Source organism: Lucilia sericata, unplaced genomic scaffold (genome assembly GCF_015586225.1).
Source record: "Lucilia sericata isolate MDLA Ls3-8-SP2 unplaced genomic scaffold, ASM1558622v1 Contig000822F_arrow, whole genome shotgun sequence".
Lineage (NCBI taxonomy): Eukaryota > Metazoa > Arthropoda > Insecta > Diptera > Calliphoridae > Lucilia > Lucilia sericata.
In genome coordinates this window covers 150127-170600 of record NW_023994814.1, presented here as the reverse complement: position 1 = coordinate 170600, position 20474 = coordinate 150127, and the positions used below count along the sequence as shown (strand labels likewise).

Sequence of the window (20474 nt, the reverse complement as noted above, 5' to 3'; positions counted from 1 at the left end):
TATGGCTCGTTAATAAATATACTTAGAAAATATTTTACTGATAAATTCAAACCACGAACTTCAACTGCAACTTAACGGTTTCATAAACTTTATTTTTTGTAGTGTAAAAACGACCTAACTAAATCATCTTGACGTGGCCTGTCAAAAACATAAATTGACAAACGAAATTCCTTTACGACGACAAAGAGAAAATGCAAAAAATATAATTATTAATTTTTGAAAAATTAAATTAATTAAATTGCAGTATTTAGAGAAGAAAGTTTAATTCAAATACTTGAAATTAAATCGAAATAAAGCAAAAGTGTTTAAAAAATGGGTTTGTGCAAATGTCCCAAACGTCAAGTGACGAATCAATTTTGTTTTGAACATCGCGTAAATGTTTGTGAGTACTGTATGGTACAGAGCCACCCAAAGGTAGGTATTCCAAATTACAAAAAAATATATAAAAAATTACAAATAACTTTTTTTAATAGTGCATTGTACAATCATATTTGCAATGGCTTAGAGATAGTGATTACGTATCAAATTGTACATTGTGCTCAACGGGCTTGGAAGAAGGAGAATGTGTGCGTTTGGTGTGTTATCGTAAGTACTCTAAAAATGCGATGAGATGATACATACATACTTTATTAAAAATTTTCTAATTTTTAAACAGATGTCTTTCATTGGGACTGTTTGAATGCTAGACAATCGGCTTTACCAACAAACACTGCACCTAGTGGCCATCAGTGCCCTACATGTAAAAATGAAATATTTCCCACATCCAATTTGGTCTCTCCGGTGGGAGATGCTTTAAAACAACAATTAGTACAAGCTAATTGGGGGCGCAATGGATTGGGTTTAGCATTGGTAATTTAAAACTAAAAATTTATTTATTGTTATAATTAATTTAAAAAAAAATTTTGTTAAGTTGAATGAAGAATCGGTACAGAATCCAAAAAATGTTTCTTCAAAAACAACAACAAACACATCCACACCTGCCACTGCAGCTACGAGTAGTATGACCAAGATACATCATAACAATAGCAACAATTCTAACCAAAATAATGCTTTGGAACGTTCTAAGGCGAATGGTGCTTTTGCCAACACCACCATGAAGCAAGATAGTCCACATTCCGTTTTACTTATGGACGCATTTAATCCACCCTCAAATGCTGATATTCATGGTAAGTTTGACAATTTTATATAATTTACTTATAAGAATTATGTTAAAGCAAAACATATTCAAAACGAATAGCTAGCAGTCGTCGACCCTTGTTACCCCGCCAATCGCCCATTGGTGGTGCAGATCGCGATGAAAATAAATATGCTAGACGTACACCAGCAGAAATATTTTCACGCTGGTCTAGACGTTTCTATGCGCCCTCCTCTAGGCCACCTTGGAGACGTACTTGGTTTTTGGTTCTCAGCGGTATTTTGGCATTTGTTGTACTCATTTATTTGATGGCTGCTTTTGGTCGTGGCGGTTCTCAGGATTCCTTAGAAGATGCATGGAATAATCCCAATCCTAAGCCTAGACATTTTGAATAATAAATTGCATGTTTCTGATGAGAAAAAGAATACATATATTAAATAAGTTAAAATTTAATAACAATTTATGTCGTTTTGATCGTTCTTCTTTCGCTTAAAATCCAACGTTTTTTTTGAAGTAAAAAAAGCATTTTTAATAGTATAAACCTTAAGCGTTGTATTTAATATAACGTCTTTCCTATAAAATTTCCAAATCCACGATTTGTATTTTATTTAACTTTTAACATTACAAAAATTATGATATGTATTAAAATTGGTTTTTATTGCTTTTTCAATGTTCAAAAACAAAATGCTCTGTCTTAATTTTATAGAAGACTGAGATTTTTATTATTTTACAAAATCACAGAATAGTTAATTGATGAATAATTTGAAAAAATTTGCTAAAGAAAGTGCTAATTTGTCTGTCATCTTGCTTTAGATCATATTATTAATTTACTAAAATCTATTCGTTTAAACATTAAATTAGGTGTAGACTCAATTAAAGGTTTTTTGTACATTTTAGATAATTTTTTCTTTTTCTTCCCCTATAATGATTGCTTATTTTATTTTTTATTTTATTAAACTAATTTAATTTTACAACTAAACTAATAAATATTTCTATAAATTGCAAATATATCATATAAAAATATTTGACGACACTTTTTATTTAATCATTTCTGATGTTATTATTTCTATGATGTTTTATCTCCCGTTCAACTTGCTGATAAGTGGGCATTGCACAAAATTTAATACATAACCAGTCGACTACAGGCGTAGGACAAATCGCGAATAAAAAACGATAGATTTTGTAGCTAAAAGCAAAAAATTATTAATTGAATTTAATAGAATATACTGTCATTTCAAAATTTACCGCCAGGGTTCGTGAATATACATAGCCTTTGGCTGGGTATTGGTTAAAGCATCTTTAAATTTGTCCAGTAACTCCTTATCATGCATACTATTAGCCGGTTTAAAACCGGAAATTATATTCAAATAATCATTGAAACGTTTAAAGTAGGCACCATAAAATTCACGTTGTTCTGACGAGAAATTATTGTACATTAACTTCGCATGATCTTGTTGTCTGGCGCATATATTACTGGACATCACAAATGAACCAGGTATAAAGTTTACCACCTCTACACCATATGATTGCATTTCAATGCGCAATGAATCGGTCCAAAATCTTAAACCTGCTTTCGAAGCAGCATAAGGTGAGGTAGATGGCAGGGCCTATAAAAGTTTAAGATTTTTTAACAGAAAATATAATGTTTTATTCATAGAATTCTCACCTGTAGACCACAATGACTTGTTACATTTATAATACGTGCCTGATGTTGCCTTAACAATGGCATTAATTCTCTTGTTAATCTCATGGTGCCCAATAAATTAACATTTATTTGCATTTCAATCTGCGACCATGTTTGCCATTCAAATTCTCCAAAACACATAACACCGGCATTGTTAACCAAAGCCGTAAATTGATAATCATGGTGATTCGCCAGAACATCCCTAAGACATTGTTGTGTATTTGCTATAGTTTCCGGTTTAAGTAAATCCAATTCGATTGTAATCATACGTTTTGGATCATTAAGATGCTGTAACATTTTCGCTCCATCTGAGTTAACATTGTGACACGCCGAAATTACAGTCATATTGAGGGCATGACAGTATAGGGCGAGCGAGAAGCTATCAAGTATAATGAGAAATGGGTTTAAATTTTTTATTTGTGTAGATAAATTTGAACTTTTACTTGTTGCTGAATGTGCTTGTCAAAAATTTTTTTAAGTTAAACATACAACAAAATCAGTTTTTAAAAAGAGTGAAATTTAAAAATTTTTTATCAAAATTTTTCTCAAAAAAACACCTTAAACATGTTATTTTTACTATAAATTAATCGTGTAAAATTTGATTGCTTACTAAAAATTAAATTTTTAACTAAAAATGTATTTTTTTAATCAGATTTTTTATAAAACTTTAATTTTTCACTAAAATGTACATATTTTACTAAACTTTGATGAAATAAATATCGAAATTATGCCGTTTTTGTTTATTTTCACTAGAAATCGTATTTTTCATTAAAAATCTTATTTTCCACTAAAAATCTTTTTTTCACTAAAATTGTTATATTTTTTCATTAAAAAATAAATTTTTTTTGAAGTAAAATTTTTCGCTGATTTTGAGAAACTAACGATTCATAGAGTTCCTGGTAGTGAAATGTTTGAAGTGCAATTGGAACTATTATATGTATATAAATTTTTGGTTTTCACTTTGAAAAAGACTCTCTCCAATTAAATTTTTAAAAAATTTCTTATACCTTTTTCCATACATACCCTAATCCGGAATCACAGCCTGTAATTAGAACCACATTGTTGGGTGAGACTTTCAATTGTCTACCACCTAATCCCAAAGTTCTTGTTACAATACGACGAAACATTTTGTTTAATGTTTTCTTAATAATTTCCGCAGCCCCTTGAACTTGAATATATCGAATTTATTTCTTTTGTTATGTATTCAAAAAACGTATTTTTATTTTTTGGATTTTTCTTGCTTATTGTTAAGATGTTTGGTGTATTTTTTCGTGTGTGTTATCGTTGTCCGTTTAACTTTCAGACTGAAATGTAAAAAAAGAAATACACGAGTTTAAAGTTGCACAATATGGAATTTATTTTGTTTGTTGTTGTTTTTGTTATTAATATTATTCTTAAAAAAAACATTACAATTTATAAACGATGACTGAATTTTAAAAATTGGTACATATTTAAAGAATAAAAAATAGTGAGCTATAATGAAATTAAATTTGGTTTTTGTTTTGTTAATGATTCATTCATAAAATACCGTTTCGAAGTTAGATTTTATAGTTTTGTTTTACAAAATATTGGATAAATATATGTTAACCATTAGTAGAGTGTTGTAAAAGTCGTTACAATTTCATTATTTGTTTTTTTTAATTCATGAGGATGTTTTTTGGAAAAAAATTACCGGTTTTTTGTACATACATATGTATGTATATACTTACACCTTTACATACATATGGTAGGTATTTAAGGTAGATGGGAGGAACCGAAATATGAATAACACTCAAATTACAATTTCGTCTTTTGCAAAATAATATTCGTAAAATTCTACAAAAATACAATTATATTTATTTATTAGTTATCAAGTGTGTATACTGTATCAGAATATATGTAAGTAAATTACTTTGTATGCCTGCATCTAAGTGCATTTGTTGAATTATGTATTTGACCCATGAATTTGAGAGAGATATTCATTCATACAAGTATGAAAGAAAGTGCAGTTTATTTATTATTTTAAAAATTGTTTTATGATATGTAGTGGAGTGTTTTATACTTGTTGATAATAAAAGAACAAATAATTTAAATAGATTTTATTAAATATGTTTCGCATTTTCTTTTAAATGCGTTCTTTTTTATTAAAATTTGGGCTTAATATGAAAGTGCAACTTTTTTTGTAAATAAAAAAGAAAATATTTTAATAAGAAATCATCTTTTTGTTAAAAAAGATTTATTAGTTTTTAACGATTCTTAATGTTTTTGTTCTTTTGGAGAAAAAAATTTTGAAATTATATGAAAATTCGATTTTTTCGATGTCATCATAAAAACGGGTCTTCATTATATATTTATTCTAAGTTTCATTACAATCGGTTAAGGTTTCAAGAAAATTTTCCATTATTGCATAGATTGAGTTTGAAGCCAGAGTTTATGGGTCAACATTATTCGATTTTACTTAAAATTAAGATGTGCATGTATGTATGTATGTTTCCTATTATATGAAATTTTACCGCTAATCTATGGGAGATATCTATTTTATTCCCTTCTTTATTGTCCATAAGTCACATGAAAATTTTCTAAAAATTTTATAATTTGCTTAACAAAATTGTTAAAAGTTTGAAACTGGAGTTTTGAAACTGCCGTCTGAAGGGTATTTAAGTTAATGTAATATAATTTATTATATTTCCCAAAATGTCTTAATTTTTTTTAATATATCTCTTTAAGAGTTTTATGACACTAAATGACCTGAGGAATATGTAATAACTTTTACAATGTTTGAACGATTATTGTGTTTACATCTTAATGGAACGATAACTCGTGGCGCTACGAATTATCGTAGTCCTATGGTCCGATAGTTTAAGTTTAGAGGCAGAGAAGGTGAATATTCTTATGTTCTGTAAAATTAGAGAATTGAATATTGAATACGGTCACGGGGGCTTAAATAACAAAATGTTGGAATTTTTTATAGATCTTTTTAGCACACCAAATAAAATGATAAATTTTACAGGAAACACGTTTTTAGTTAGTCCTACTAATTGTTGTCTAAGTATGGATTTAATAAAATGTATTTATATTATTTATTAGAATTCCTAACATAGGAACTTATAGTTACAAATATACAATATAAAGAAAACAAAAATCTGAACATCAAATTTGTTTAATTTAAGAGATCTGGTTTGTATTATTAGTTTGAAATGTATTTAATTTATTCCATATATTACAAAATCAACGAATTATTCTATTCTATCATATAAACATTTCAGAGACTCTAGAGTTTTCGTAACAAAAACAAAAAATGATATTACTAATATAAAGAAAACATTTGAAGTAATAAAATGTAACTCAGTTTATAGCTTAAATCTTTCTCTACAATTTGCAACTTATTTCATTTCATTTGCTTGGATAGTTTTCAAGTTATAGCTGTTTTCAATAATCCCGCATTTTTAACAATTTTTCAAAATGGGAAACCCTGTTTCGGCATAGTAATAGCGCCATCTATTGAGCGGCATGATTTTTGCCTGACAAAGTGAAAACAGGTCGCTCAATAGATGGCGCTAAATTTTGCCTGAAAAATGGCATTGCCAGCAGCGACAAAACTACCAAAACATTACACAGCATTGCCAGGTTGAATGATGAAATTACGTTAAATTTAAACGCAACAAAGCAAATAAAATTTTAATTTAACTAAAAAATCCTGTTTTTATGATAAAATAACACAATTTTCTATACTTACTTTAAAATCGAATGCAAATAAAAATGTTTACAAGTGTTTTTATGTAGTTTTTTAGTGTTTTATTTTCAAATCGTTTTTTCATTTTGAAATCATTTGGTGTTTGTTTTAAAACTGTTATTATTGCTATTTATCATTTTTAATTAAACATTTTTCACTTTAAAAATTTGTTTAAATTTCTTGTGTTATTTTGGACTTTCTTCTTTCAACTTGTTTATTATATTATTTTTTTTTTATAAATATAATTTCATTTAAAAAATATGATTCTATTCATTTCAATTTATAATATTTTTTATCATGTTAGTATAGTTGAGTAAAGCTAAAATTTTTACCACTTGTTTTCAGAGTTAGAATTGCTTTCTTGATTTGTTTTTACATGCTTTTGCTTTTTTTATATTTTTTAATTTTTCTTTTTTTTTTTATTAAGCATTACAAATTTCAATATATGAATATATTTATTTGTCTTTAGATGTAAGCAAAAAATATATTTACAAATCTTGTTAATATGAATAATTAAAAATTATATAAGGCTGTCATTATCAATGATTTTTACGATTTTTATTAAAGTAATTTATTTGTTTCTTCATTTTAGATTTTAAAAGGCCATTTTTTTAAAGAAAAACTATTTATAAAAAGCAAAATTATTGTGGATTTAAAAATTATTTGATAAAGTTTTTACATGTTATTTATAAATATCACAACGCCTGGCTTTTTTAATTATTATTCTTTTCTTAAATTTATTAATTAATTAAAACCATGTTTTGTATTGGATGTTTTTTATAGTTTAATTTAGTTTTTTTTTTATTAAATAAATAATTTTTAATAATTGCACATAGAAAAAATAATAAGAAAATACGAAAATATAATAAAAACGAAAATTGAAACAATAATAACAGCAAACAAAATTTAAAACTTAAGTCAATTATAATTTTCTTTGTGAAACAAATTTGATTTTGGTGTTTTATATAAAAGCAAAAAAAAAAAAAAATAGATAAATATGTTAATTAAGAAAAATGTTTATGTTTTACGAAATAATTAAAAATAATAATACAGCGTAAAAAATATTTGTATGTGATAAAAAATGAAATTGTTCTTGTTAGATAATGCTTTTTGTTTTTTCTGTTTTGTTGTTGTTTTCGTCAGAGGTTAAAAAATTAAATACTAAATAAACGTTTTTTAAACTTTTAAAGATTTCTTGGATTTGTGTCCATTTCGTGTTCACTATATTATTACAAATTTAAGAAAATTTTTATAAAATTTGAATTAAAAGTATCTAGGAAATTTGCTTAATAATAGTACATACATAAAATTTTAAATAAAAAAACATTTCTTTATTTTCTTTAATTTTAAAACTCATAGTTAAAAAATACACATACTTTTAAAAAGTACATAGTTTTCTTTCTTTTAATAATTCAATTATTCACTCATTCATCATTGATTTATCTCTTAATAGTTTAAAGTTTAATTAATTGTTTAAGACCAGCTTCGTTTGCACTCTCTCCTCATCTCTCAGGTTTTTATGCTCTTATTCTCTGTTGATGACGCGCTTCATGCATTTATTGTTATAAACTTACCAACTTAGAGGGTTCGCTTGTGGGTGTCACTAGTTCCAAGGGATGCTTGTTCTGTGATGAACAAGTGGGTACTAGAGGGCCGGAAACCGGTGTTAAGCCAGTACCACCATCCATGAGAGAATCAAAGTTGAACATACCCGTCGATGGCGTCTGTATGGCTACACCATTGATGTCTGTGGGCGGCTTGTTGTCATTGACATTTAGGCCTATAGTTTGAGCCAAATTTCGTGGTACTGTTGGCAATGAATTGGGACGTTGTTTCGAATTTGGTTTTGTTAATGGAGCACTAAGTGATGGATTGTTGGAGTACATGGAACCAAAGCTAACGGGAGCCGCTGTTACAATGGGAGTGTTTAGTGAAGCCGAGGCGGCCGCCAAAGAAGGTGACAGTGTGGCAACATTTGGTAAAGGCGGTGGTATCATGGGGTTATTGTTGGTTAGAATAAATCTTTTTGGCGAAGACGGACCATCTTGATCAAGGGATGAATTTGAATCTAGCGCTGAGTCCAATGGTTCAGCCTTAATTTGAGCTAATAGTTGATCATTCAATACTGGTTTCAAGTCCAAAGGAGAAATACTTCTAGCAGTTGTAGCCAAACTGGTGTCGACGCCAGTAATATTATCATTGGCCGTTGATGTGGCTGAAGGCATCAGCCCTTCGAATGTATTGACGGATAAAATATCAGTTGGCCCAACTCTTTGACAGGTAGGACGGTGTGCTTCTAAAAGAAATTCTAAATCTTGTTTGGTACCATTCAATGACTCGATTTGTTTTTGCAACTCTTCACGCTTCTTTTCCAACATTTGGACCTCTTCGGTCAGTTCATTAGTTTGGTCCACTCTACGCTTGCGACATCTGGCGGCCGCCAATTTATTACGCTCTCGTCGTATACGTCTCTTCTCCTCTTCTTCGGGTGACATATTGCTATTGGTGGCTGGACGACGTCCACCACCACGTCGAGTAGGGGTAGCTGATGTTGTAGTGGCACTTGATGAGGTATTATTGTTGTTATTACCAGAATTCGATATTTTGGCAGCTGCTGTCGCTACAGCTAAGGCAGCCAAATTGACAGTGGTAAAATCATTTGTTGTCGAAGAATTGGAATTATTGAGGGTATTAACACCCAAACCATTAAGACCATTTTGAAATGAAATTGTATCTGTGGCGGCACTTGCTGTAAAACAGAAAATGAACATAATTAGTATTTTGAACATGAAATTTTAAAAATTATATATGTAAATGCTTACAAGTATCTGTTGTGGCCATAGAATTCTCTTCATTCAAATTATTACCCGTCCATGATCCCTGAGAATTTTCCGATTCTGTCATATTTCCATAGTCAGGCAAACTGGCCCCAGCACTAATATCACCCAAATAGACATTATTCAATGCCGCATTTGGTGATATACCAGCAACAGATGTTGTTGTTGCTGCGGCTGTTGTTAATGTACTGTTATTGTTGTTATTGCTATTGCTATTCGTTGTTGTAGCATTATAAGAACCCAATGGTGGTGGTATAAATCCTGCCTGATATGGTGCATTCACTGGCTCGCTAGTTAACTGTATAAACGATTCTTCTATACTCTTGAGCGTTGTAGGTGTTAGGGTGGGTGTGGTCAAAGTCGGTACACCTGTTTGCATGCATTCCATTGAAACGAGCTGTAACGAAAAGTTAAATTTAAAATTAATTTAATTTGTTGATTTTATTATTATTTTTGTAGATCTTTTTTTTTACTACAGAAAAGTGTAAATGTAAGTAAAATATTTCAAAATTTATTTGGAAAGTGTTCTGTTCTTCTTATTTCTTTTGTAAATTTAGCTAAAATTTGGGAGCGATTTTTAAAATTCTGATTAATTTGAATAAATATATTAGAATTACGGTACATAGAATTGAAGTTAGAACATTAGTAAAGTTTTATTTTTACTTTTTGTTTTAAGGTAAGAATGCATTAACCTTCTAATTATATACTCTATGTTTAAATTTAATATGCTTGTTATTAGTTAAATTTGTTTGAAATTATTCCGCATTTCAAAATCAACATGAAAAATGAAATAATATTGTATTAAAAATGACACCACACCTTTCTAATAATTATATAAATTAAAAATAATTGCTTAAATTTAAAAAGGCAATATTTTCTCACGTTTGAATCATTTTGAAAACGTTTTTTTTTTTTTTAAATTATCTAAAAAAATTTTGATTTATTTTTTTTCATTGTTTAATAAATGTATAATTAATTGGAATACATTTCGTTAGAGTTTTTATGATTTATTTGAGTTTTTTTAATATGATTTATTTTCATGTTTAAAGAAGACAAATACTTGATTATAGATTTGATTAAATAAATTAAATTTAAATAAAATAAATTCTGGATGTTAATAAATACCCGATTAATTGATTTTCAGCAATTTCTGGAATTTTCATAAATAATTTCGATCTCGTCATTATATTTAATGAATTAATGAACTAGTTAGTTAAAGTTGGAATATAGTTTTGTCATTTAGTTGTTGAAACAAAATTGTTTTTAATAGTTTCAAAATTCGGAATTCGAATTGACTTGAATTGGGACAAATGCATCGTTCCCCAAGAACCAGTTTTTTTCAAACTATTAGTGACAAAACTATTTTTCTAATTTTGTTTATTTAATTGAAAATAAGAATGAAAAAAACACACACACAAACAAGTGCGTTTAATTAGTATTAATTAAAATCGTTGTTTTGTATAATTTGCAAAAAAAAAAAAAAAAATAACAACAAAATAAAAACTGAATGTATTTGTTGTTGAACGAGTTCATCTTTAAAAATAAAACACATCTACAACGTGTGCGCGAATTTTTTTTCTTTTTGTTTTGTATTTTTCATTGTATTTTTTCGCTAAAATTTTTTTTATTTTTCTTAAGAAAAAATAACAATGAAAATAAATAAATTTAAACAAATTAGTTAAATGGCAAAAAAACAAAATAACCCAACAAACAAAATAGTTTAATTATAAATATAGAAAACAATTTGCAACTAAATCTTATGCTATTTAATGTCAAATTTTACTTTTTTAAATGAATTTAATGAAAATTGAAAAGTTTCCTTTAAATATGTTTGCTGGGTTCTATGCCCCCAACAAGACTGGCACAAATAATAGAAAATATTATAAACAATTTAAATGTAAATAAACTATAAAGTACATAAGTACTCGTATTCCTATGTACTTATTAAATTCTTTTAATTATAAATAATTTGTATATTTAATTAAGGAGTAAAAAAAAGGCGGCAAAAAGGAATATTGAAAGGAAAACAAAACAGTAATTACCGAATTTCTGAACATGCTATTTAATTTTGAAAGATATCTTTAGCAAGGAATTTTGAAGCAGTTCTGTTTTTTTTAAATATATTAGCCTCATTAGCACTCACTTTCATTTAAATATATCTATCCCCCTTTTTATATTTTCTACAAATCATTTAATCTAATGATTTCATTGCTTTATACGTAACAAAATAATATTTATCTCACATGTAGGTGTGACCTATTAAAGATTTGAATGTGACAAGTCTTCTATAATAAATTGCAACAAATATACATAAATACATACATATGCATGTATATATGTACGTATGTATGTACATAAGTTAATATTTGAAAAAATAAATTTAAAAAAATCAAACAAGAAATATTAATTGCGACGAGAAGAGCCATAAGGTCTGCTAAGAAAATTGTGTGTTTGAAATTTGTTGTTTTATTTTAAATGTGGAAAAATAAAAAAAAAATCATATATAGTCAGGTGTATGTATAGCTTTTGATTTAAATTGCACATAAATTTTAAAATTATGTTTAGAAAATATATAGAAAATTAGAAATAGAAATTGAATTAGTTTAAATAAAACGTAATAAGTTTTTTTTAGGAAAAAAGTTTGCAGATATTGAAAAAGAAAATATTATAATACTTTAAGTATTTAATGGAGAAGTTATCTAGAAGGAAAAAAATCGAAATCTTGCTCGTAAAAATCAAGGCAAATTTGTGTAAATTCATGTTTATACCTAAAAGTTATAGAAGCAAAGGCAGCAATCTGTATTTTTCCTATTCTCGAGATTAACTGCCGGTTTCTCTAAATGCCAAAGAACATTTTCATTCTTACAAATGTATCGAAAACAACAAATAAATTTAAAAATTTGTTTTTGTTTTCAATATATTTATAAGAAAGAAAATGTTTCGATATTGTGAAACAGACAGTAAGACTTAGATTAAGAATAGAGTCCAACCGAATTAAACTTCCGTTCGTTGCAGAACACAGAACAAGAACAACGGTCAATTTTAAAGTTCGATCGAACCCGAACTTTTTTTTTATAATTAAAATGTTGGCCTCCGATAGGTTAGTTTCTAGTATGGTAGACCGGAGGTCGTGGTTCTATCCTCTTTCAACTAACTAACTAACTAACTAACTAACAACTAACGAACGAACTAACTAACTAAAACAACAACAAACTAACTAACATAACTAAACGAACGAACGAACAACGAACTAACAAACAACGAACTAACGAAGACCGAACGAACGAACAAAGAACGAAAGAATACTAACAACTAAAATAAAAACTAACAAAAATAACTATAAACTAACTAACGAACAACGAACGAACGAACGAACTAAAGAAACAAAGAACAACTAACTAACTAACTAACTAACTAACAAACTAACGAACAACGAACTACAACGAACGAAGAACTAACTAACTAAACTAACGAACTAACGAACGAAACTACTAACTAACTAACTAACTAACTACTAACTAACTAACTAACTAACTAACTAACTAACTAACTAACTAACTAACTAACTAACTAACTAACTAAACTAACTAACTAACTAACTAACTAACTAACTAACTAATAACTAACGAACTAACTAGTAACTAACTAACTAACACTAACTAACTAACTAACAACTAACTAACTAACTAACTAACTAACTACTAACTAACTAACTACCTAACTAACTAACTACTAACTAAGCTAACTAACTAACTACTAACTAACTAACTAACTAACTAACTAACTAACTACTACTAAAACTACTAACTAACTAACTAACTAACTAACTAACTAACGTAAACTCACTAACTAACTAACTAACTAACTAACTAACTAACTAACTAACTAACTAAACTATCTAGCTTAACTAACTAACTAACTAAAAACTAGCTAACTAACTAACTAACTAACCTAACTAACTAACTAACTAACTAACTAACTAACTAACTAACTAACTACTAACTAACTACTAACTAGCTAGCTAACTAACTAACTAACTAACTAACTAGCTAACTAACTAACTAACTAACTAACTAACTAACTAACTAACTAACTAGCTAACTAACTAACTAACTAACTAACTAACTAACTAGCTAGCTAGCTAGCTAGCTAGCTAACTAACTAACTAACTAACTAACTAACTAACTAACTAGCTAGCTAACTAACTAACTAACTAACTAACTAACTAACTAACTAGCTAACTAACTAACTAACTAACTAACTAACTAACTAACTAACTAACTAACTAACTAACTAACTAGCTAGCTAGCTAGCTAACTAACTAACTAACTAACTAACTATAAACAAATTTATACCATGCAAAACCTATTCACCATCAAAATATGGTTGCTTTAATTGGTGGAAATGCCCATATAGAATGTGTTGGAATAAGTTGGTTTAAGTCCTATAGTGCTTTCAAGAAATAGGAAGATGGTCTTACTATGTATGTATGTATGTATGTATGTATGTATGTATGTATGTATGTATGTATGTATGTATGTATGTATGTATGTATGTATGTATGTATGTATGTATGTATGTATGTATGTATGTATGTATGTATGTATGTATGTATGTATGTATGTATGTATGTATGTATGTATGTATGTATGTATGTATGTATGTATGTATGTATGTATGTATGTATGTATGTATGTATGTATGTATGTATGTATGTATGTATGTATGTATGTATGTATGTATGTATGTATGTATGTATGTATGTATGTATGTATGTATGTATGTATGTATGTATGTATGTATGTATGTATGTATGTATGTATGTATGTATGTATGTATGTATGTATGTATGTATGTATGTATGTATGTATGTATGTATGTATGTATGTATGTATGTATGTATGTATGTATGTATGTATGTATGTATGTATGTATGTATGTATGTATGTATGTATGTATGTATGTATGTATGTATGTATGTATGTATGTTATCTAGATCGTTTTAGAATAAGAACTTAGAATATGAATATATTTGTATGGACTAACGACCAATATTTCAAGGTGTTACAAATGGGATTACAGATTTATAATCCAAACAGATTTATAATCGAAATTTCATAGTTTGTTTCTTTAAATAATTTCAGAGTCAAACAATAACTACTAACTGGCGGTTCTAAGGAAAACTACATAATTTTGAAGAAAAAATAAGATTATACCAATACCATAACACAAGATTATGATAGAATACCAATATTGAATATGTAATAGAATTCTGAACTATAACATTCTCATGGAAGATTCTTCGCATATAAAGTGTTAAAAATAGAAACGTTTCCTATACAAAGGACTGACTAGCTTTGTTTCTTCTTTATAAGACATTTAACAAACATCCAAAAACTGGCTGATAAAAACATTTTCGTATTGTTTGGGATTAGTCAAATAAGTTTGATTTGGTTGCAACATAAAAAAATATTTTTGATTGTAATCTTATCTTTATATATCAGAAAACAAAACATTTTTCATTTCCTCAAATCATCAATTATTTGTTAAAAATCGAAATTAAACTAAAATTGTATACCTGTTGCATAAATAGCTCATTGGCAAGGAAATTGGCAATTTCACAGGCATCCATAGTAAGTTTATCGCAATTATTATTATTATTATTCGTTTGATCGCTATTTGAATTGACTGCAGCAGCAGCTGTAGCACTAGTAGTAATAGCTACAGCATTATTTGAACTACTAGTGCTGGGAGTAGAGTTAGATATAGTAGCACTACTACTGCACTGTGAAGCGGCAGTTGATGAAACAGCAGGCGTGGTTAAATTACTATTGTTGCTATTACTATTACTACTACTACTATTATTATTATTATTGTTATTATTCATATGTATTTGTTGTTGCTGTTTTAATTGTTGTTGTAATAATTGAAATTGTTGCAATTGTTGTTGCTGCTGTTGATTAGTTTGATAATTATTATAATTTTGTTGATGTTGTTGTATTGTATTATTATAATTATTGTTATTATTATGATGCAGTAAATGTTGCTGCTGTTGTTGTTGATGATGCTGCTGCTGCTGTTGGTGTTGTTGTTGATGAAAATTAAATAAATTTTCACGTTGATTGTTATAAAAATTATTTGGAGTTGAAAAATTATAGACACCTGTTGTTGGTGCCGAATGACAAGTGGAAGGCAAATGATGATGATGATGGTTATTACTCATCGGAGCCGTAGAAGAGAAAGAGTAAGGAGCAGAAGAAGAAGAAGAAGGTGTAGCTAATGAAGCCATTGCTGAGATATTTAGAGAGTTTGGTCTTTGTGGACGAGAGAGAGCACTATTATTGTGGTTGTTATATTTGGTATTGTTGTTGTTATTATTTATATTAAGATTGTGGCTGGTATTGTTGTGGTTGTTGTTGGCATTGAAATGAAAATTATAATTAAAAGTATTTGTTTGATTTAAACTTAACATATTGATTTGTTGTTGTGTTGTTGGTAAATGTTGATTAAAATTTTGTTGCAATTGCTGCTGTTGTTGTTGCAAACGTAGCTGTTGTTGATTTGCCAAATAACCGCCAAGCGTAGGTGGTGGAGGTGTTGTTGTTGCTAGAGTTTGTTGTTGATTATTGATACGATTGTTAATAGAGTTTGGTAAAGTTTTACAACCAACTAAATTTATATTGCTGGCTGTTGTTGGTAAATTATACGAATTATTAAATCTTTGATTAGTGGGTGTTGTTGCTACTGCAGTATTATAGGGATTTAAACAAGTTGTAGGATTTTGTAATTGTGTTTGCTGTTGTTGATGATGATGCTGTGTGTTGTTTGCTGGTATTTCATAGGGATGATACGCTTGGTGGTATTGTTTTATATTTAAATTTTTCATATAGCTTAATTTCGATTAAAACAAAATACTTAAAAAACTATGATAACAATTTTTAACTAATTGTAAAGCTTATGTTTTTTGTTTATTAAAAAATAAAGGGCGGATAATAGTGTGTGTGTGTTTTTTTTTTAAATATATAAATAAATGACTAGTTTAATGAACAATATTTTTAACTAATTATTTAAATTTTTTTATAAAATATTTAGCGTCTTTTAGTTAATTTGTTATTTAACTTGTATGTCTTAAGTTTTGTATAAAATTAATAACTATTTAATAAATAATTAAAAAAAAAGAAAAAGAAATAACTATAAACTTTTCTTGGAAAAGATTTTTAGCTTAAGCTGTACTTTTTTTAATAACAATTTTTTGTTTTAAAACTAATAACTTAAGAAATTACAAAAACAGTCAGACAAAATTTTATTTGTAAAGATTTGAAAATCTTTGAATTTTTTATAAAATAACTTAATAAATCTTTTGTTTTAAACAAACTTTAAACAAAACTTTTTAAAAATTTCAATTATAATAAATTATATTTATATACAATCTTTTTTTAAAATTCGTTTAATAATTTAATTATTATTGTTTAATTATACTATGGCACTTTTTCGTTTTTTATTTGGTTTAAGTTTTTTTTTATTAAAAAAAATGTTCGTTATTAAGAGTGTTCGTTTAAATCGTTTTGTAGAAAAATGTCGTCGTTTTTTGCATAAATCGTTATTGAAATTTCATTTATCAAATATTTTGACAGTCTTTTTCAGGTGGTTTCAATATAAGCAGTTTGTTGTGATTTGTGAACACTTTTGTTAATTGTGGTTTAGTTTTGAAACTCTTCAAAATTTGGTCGCCTTCGACCAAGTCTAAAGTTTTCAAAACCCACGTGATCATAATATATTATTATTATTTAAAGCTTATTGTTATTAATAATTTTATTTTAAAAATAAAAACAATTAAATGTTTTTTTTTGATATGTTATCTTTTTTTCTAAATTTTTATATAAAATTTATTCAACAAGTTTAACAAATAATTAAAAATATTAAACATTTAAGAAAACACAACAAGAAATAACTTATATTTAATATTTATTTAAATTTAAAAGTTTATAGCGGTTTTTAAACTATAGATAAATTAAAGAAATATGAAATTTACAGTTACTTTTAAAATAAAACCAAATAAATGTTTATTTACACTTAAATTTTAAAATTGCTTTAACTATTTTTAAACAATATTATTTAGAAACAATTTATCAATTTTATGACTTTTAAAAAAGAGAAACATAAAATTTAATTTATAAAAGACAACAATTGCTTGATATGAATCAGAATTTTACTGATAAAAAGTTTAAATTAATTGAAATTTCGTAATTTTATTACGAAATTAACAGCAATAAAACGAAAATAATCGATAAAAAGATAAATTAATTGTTTTTATTATTTTTTCATTGATTTAATATTTTATATTAATCAATTCTAAATTTAAATTAAATTTTTAATCTACAAATTTCAAAATTTGAGAATTTACTAAATCAAAATTATAATTCTAAACTTTTTTAAAAACTTTGTTTTATTTTAAGGACCAATCAATAATCAATTTTAATTAATTGTTATTTTTCTATAAGTTTTACAATAGTTTAAAAATTGTATAAATATTGTTTAAATTTTTTTGAAATTTAAATTGTTTATATTAAAATTATTAATATTTGTATATTCTTTTTTAAATATTTATAATTGTTTCACGTGTTTTTGTCGTTATTATTTTGTATTTTTTTTTTCAAAACGATTTTTATATTTATTGAGTCTACTCTTTTTTCTCTCTCTGTTTTTTTAAAAGTGTCGTTGTTTGTTTGGAAAAAACTCAGTTATGAGAGCTTTTCAATCAAGGTGTCGTTTTATTCGTTTTTTTTTGTATTTTGATTAAATTGTAAAACAATTGAACTTGTTATATAATATGATAAATTTTTAATTAATTATATTTTATTTGTAATAGTAAATTAAAATCTATTAACAAATTTTCAAAAAAAAAAAAAAAAATCCCACGCTGAACCACCACAATTTGTTGAAAAAGCTTTAAATCTCTAATTAGCTCTCTCGCTCTCTTTTTGTCAATCTCTTGCTGATATTTTCCTTTCTTTCTGGTGAATTTCGTAATGTCGTGGTTATGAGGTTATGATGATATTTAAATTCAATTTCATTTATATATTATTTTATTATTGTAAATCGTTATTATATTCGTTAAAATTTTGTTATATTTTTTGTTTGAAATTTTTTTCTTTTTAAGGCTTTTAAAACAGATCCACCGCCTGTAATTTCTTTCGGTTTCCTTTTTTTAAGACGGGTAATTTTCAAAATTTTTTTTTTCTATAAAAAATATTTTTTCGTTTTCGTTATTTTTTATATTTCGTTTAAAAAAATTTTAATTTTTTCCAACACCCGTTAAATATTACCGCAGTGGCTCGTTACTCGTTTGTGACTAAATTACACTCACAAGAAAAAATTTTCTTTTAGTTTGAGATTTTGTTTCGTTCTTTTTATTTTTTTGTATTTTTCTATAAATTCTGTGCAAAATTGAAAATTTAAAATATCTACATGATCATTGACTAGTAGTCGTAGCAGATACATCAGCCAGCAGCATCTATTTATTTATCATATCCATAGTAGTCGTTGTTGTCGTCCACACACAAGATTCTGTATTTGGTTGCTTGTTTTTTTTTTTTTTTTGTTATAATTAAAACAAAAACCGTTTTTTTTTTCTAAACTCAAGAGAACATTATTTTTTTTTTTTTTTTTCAAAATAAATTTTTTTGAAATAGAAAAAAATATACAATTTTCTGCCTACACATTTTAAGAACAAAATAAACATACATTTATGTAAAATTTTAATTAATAAAATTATAATTCTGTTGAATACATTATAAATTTACTATTTTGATTAATATGGACGGAAAATGTGACATTTTGTTCTCGCTACTCTTTTATTTCTAGTTCTCACGATATGTTCTCATTTGTGCACTTGTGCTTAAAAAAAAAAATACTTTTACTCTCTATTCCACTGACTCTTTTTCAGTCCCTGTGCGAAATTTGTGTATTTTTTATAAAGAGCCCTACATTATATTGTTTAAATAATTAAGTTTTTTCATTGTATTACAACCTACAGACTAGAGTATAGACTAGAGTGTAGACTGGGGTAGAGAATAGATTAGACTACAGACGTGACCAGACTATAGACTAGACTAGACTATAGACTAAACTATAGACTGTAGCATGAGTAGAGTATAGACTAGAATATAGACAAGAGGATAGACTTGAATATAGACTAGAGAATAGACTAGACTATAAACTAGGCTATAGACTAGAGTAAGGACTAGAGGATAGATAAGACTATAGACTAGACTATAGACTAGACTATAGACTAGACTATAGACTAGACTATAGACTAGACTATAGACTAGACTATAGACTAGACTATAGACTAGACTATAGACTATAGACTAGACTATAGACTAGACTATAGACTAGACTATAGACTAGACTATACTATAGACTAGACTATAGACTAGACTATAGACTAGACTATAGACTAGACTATAGACTAGACTATAGATTAGACTATAGATTAGACTATAGACTAGACTATAGACTAGACTATAGACTAGACTAGACTAGACTATAGACTAGACTATAGACTAGACTATAGACTAGACTATAAGAATTTTTTTGTTCACCTTGTAGGATACCTATGAATTCGTCTAAGCTCCAACAATTTCATTTAAAATAGTTTTTCGATTCTTCGTTTTTTTCGCTATTTTTATGTATATTTTTAGATAAACAGTTTTTTCTTCTTGTTGATGATTTTTTTATCTTTTATTATAGTATTTTCCGTTTTCAAATTTTTGCCAATTTTATTCTCGTGTTTAACGTATTTATAAATTGTATTGTTTTAAATTTTTCTCTTTGTGTGTGTGATTTTTCTCAAATTTATTTTAAATGTTGATGGTTTATCATTAAAATTTCCTTAATCTTTTTAACATGAACAGCGAACGAACGTATCATACATATTGTTTTTTATTTTATTTGGTTCTAACGAATTAAAAGAAATTTTTAAGATTTTCAAGAAATCTGCCATAATGAAAATAATTCATAATAAAAAATAACAGGTGTTTAAAATACAGTATGAAATTAAAAAAAAAATAAACAAATGAAAACCTTTGATAAACGCTAAACATG

General features: G+C 26.8%; 3 protein-coding genes across 3 annotated transcripts; 1 reads left to right on the top strand and 2 right to left on the bottom strand.

The window, feature by feature from the left end:
• Window positions 1-140: 140 nt before the first annotated feature.
• On the top strand, window positions 141-1594 carry LOC119608328 (zinc finger protein-like 1 homolog). Its single transcript, XM_037962703.1, has 5 exons — window positions 141-414; window positions 474-585; window positions 656-849; window positions 911-1166; window positions 1238-1594. Exons 1-5 carry the CDS (start codon window positions 313-315, stop codon window positions 1528-1530), a joined length of 957 nt encoding a protein of 318 aa, XP_037818631.1. The 5' UTR covers window positions 141-312; the 3' UTR covers window positions 1531-1594.
• Window positions 1595-1949: 355 nt separating this feature from the next.
• LOC119608327 (D-beta-hydroxybutyrate dehydrogenase, mitochondrial) lies at window positions 1950-4104 on the bottom strand. Its single transcript, XM_037962700.1, has 4 exons — window positions 3843-4104; window positions 2802-3198; window positions 2381-2742; window positions 1950-2321 (listed from the first exon to the last, which is right to left on the bottom strand). Exons 1-4 carry the CDS (start codon window positions 3944-3946, stop codon window positions 2177-2179), a joined length of 1008 nt encoding a protein of 335 aa, XP_037818628.1. The 5' UTR covers window positions 3947-4104; the 3' UTR covers window positions 1950-2176.
• Window positions 4105-6719: 2615 nt separating this feature from the next.
• LOC119608318 (transcription factor kayak) lies at window positions 6720-16388 on the bottom strand. Its single transcript, XM_037962689.1, has 3 exons — window positions 14947-16388; window positions 9354-9765; window positions 6720-9280 (listed from the first exon to the last, which is right to left on the bottom strand). The coding sequence occupies exons 1-3, from the start codon at window positions 16252-16254 to the stop codon at window positions 8094-8096; spliced, it is 2907 nt and encodes a 968-aa protein (XP_037818617.1). The 5' UTR covers window positions 16255-16388; the 3' UTR covers window positions 6720-8093.
• Window positions 16389-20474: the final 4086 nt, after the last annotated feature.

Excerpts from the sequence above, each read along its gene's own strand:
- LOC119608328 (XM_037962703.1), top strand. The coding sequence starts at position 313 with ATGGGTTTGTGCAAATGTCCCAAACGTCAAGTGACGAATCAATTTTGT. Across the intron at positions 850-910 it reads ATGGATTGGGTTTAGCATTG|TTGAATGAAGAATCGGTACA; the intron begins GTAATTTAAAAC and ends AATTTTGTTAAG. Across the intron at positions 1,167-1,237 it reads CTCAAATGCTGATATTCATG|CTAGCAGTCGTCGACCCTTG; the intron begins GTAAGTTTGACA and ends CAAAACGAATAG.
- LOC119608327 (XM_037962700.1), bottom strand. The coding sequence starts at position 3,946 with ATGTTTCGTCGTATTGTAACAAGAACTTTGGGATTAGGTGGTAGACAA. Across the intron at positions 3,199-3,842 it reads GGCTGTGATTCCGGATTAGG|CTTCTCGCTCGCCCTATACT; the intron begins GTATGTATGGAA and ends TATACTTGATAG. Across the intron at positions 2,743-2,801 it reads CAAGTCATTGTGGTCTACAG|GCCCTGCCATCTACCTCACC; the intron begins GTGAGAATTCTA and ends AAACTTTTATAG.
- LOC119608318 (XM_037962689.1), bottom strand. The coding sequence starts at position 16,254 with ATGAAAAATTTAAATATAAAACAATACCACCAAGCGTATCATCCCTAT. Across the intron at positions 9,766-14,946 it reads ATGAGCTATTTATGCAACAG|CTCGTTTCAATGGAATGCAT; the intron begins GTATACAATTTT and ends TTTTCGTTACAG. Across the intron at positions 9,281-9,353 it reads TATGGCCACAACAGATACTT|CAAGTGCCGCCACAGATACA; the intron begins GTAAGCATTTAC and ends TCTGTTTTACAG.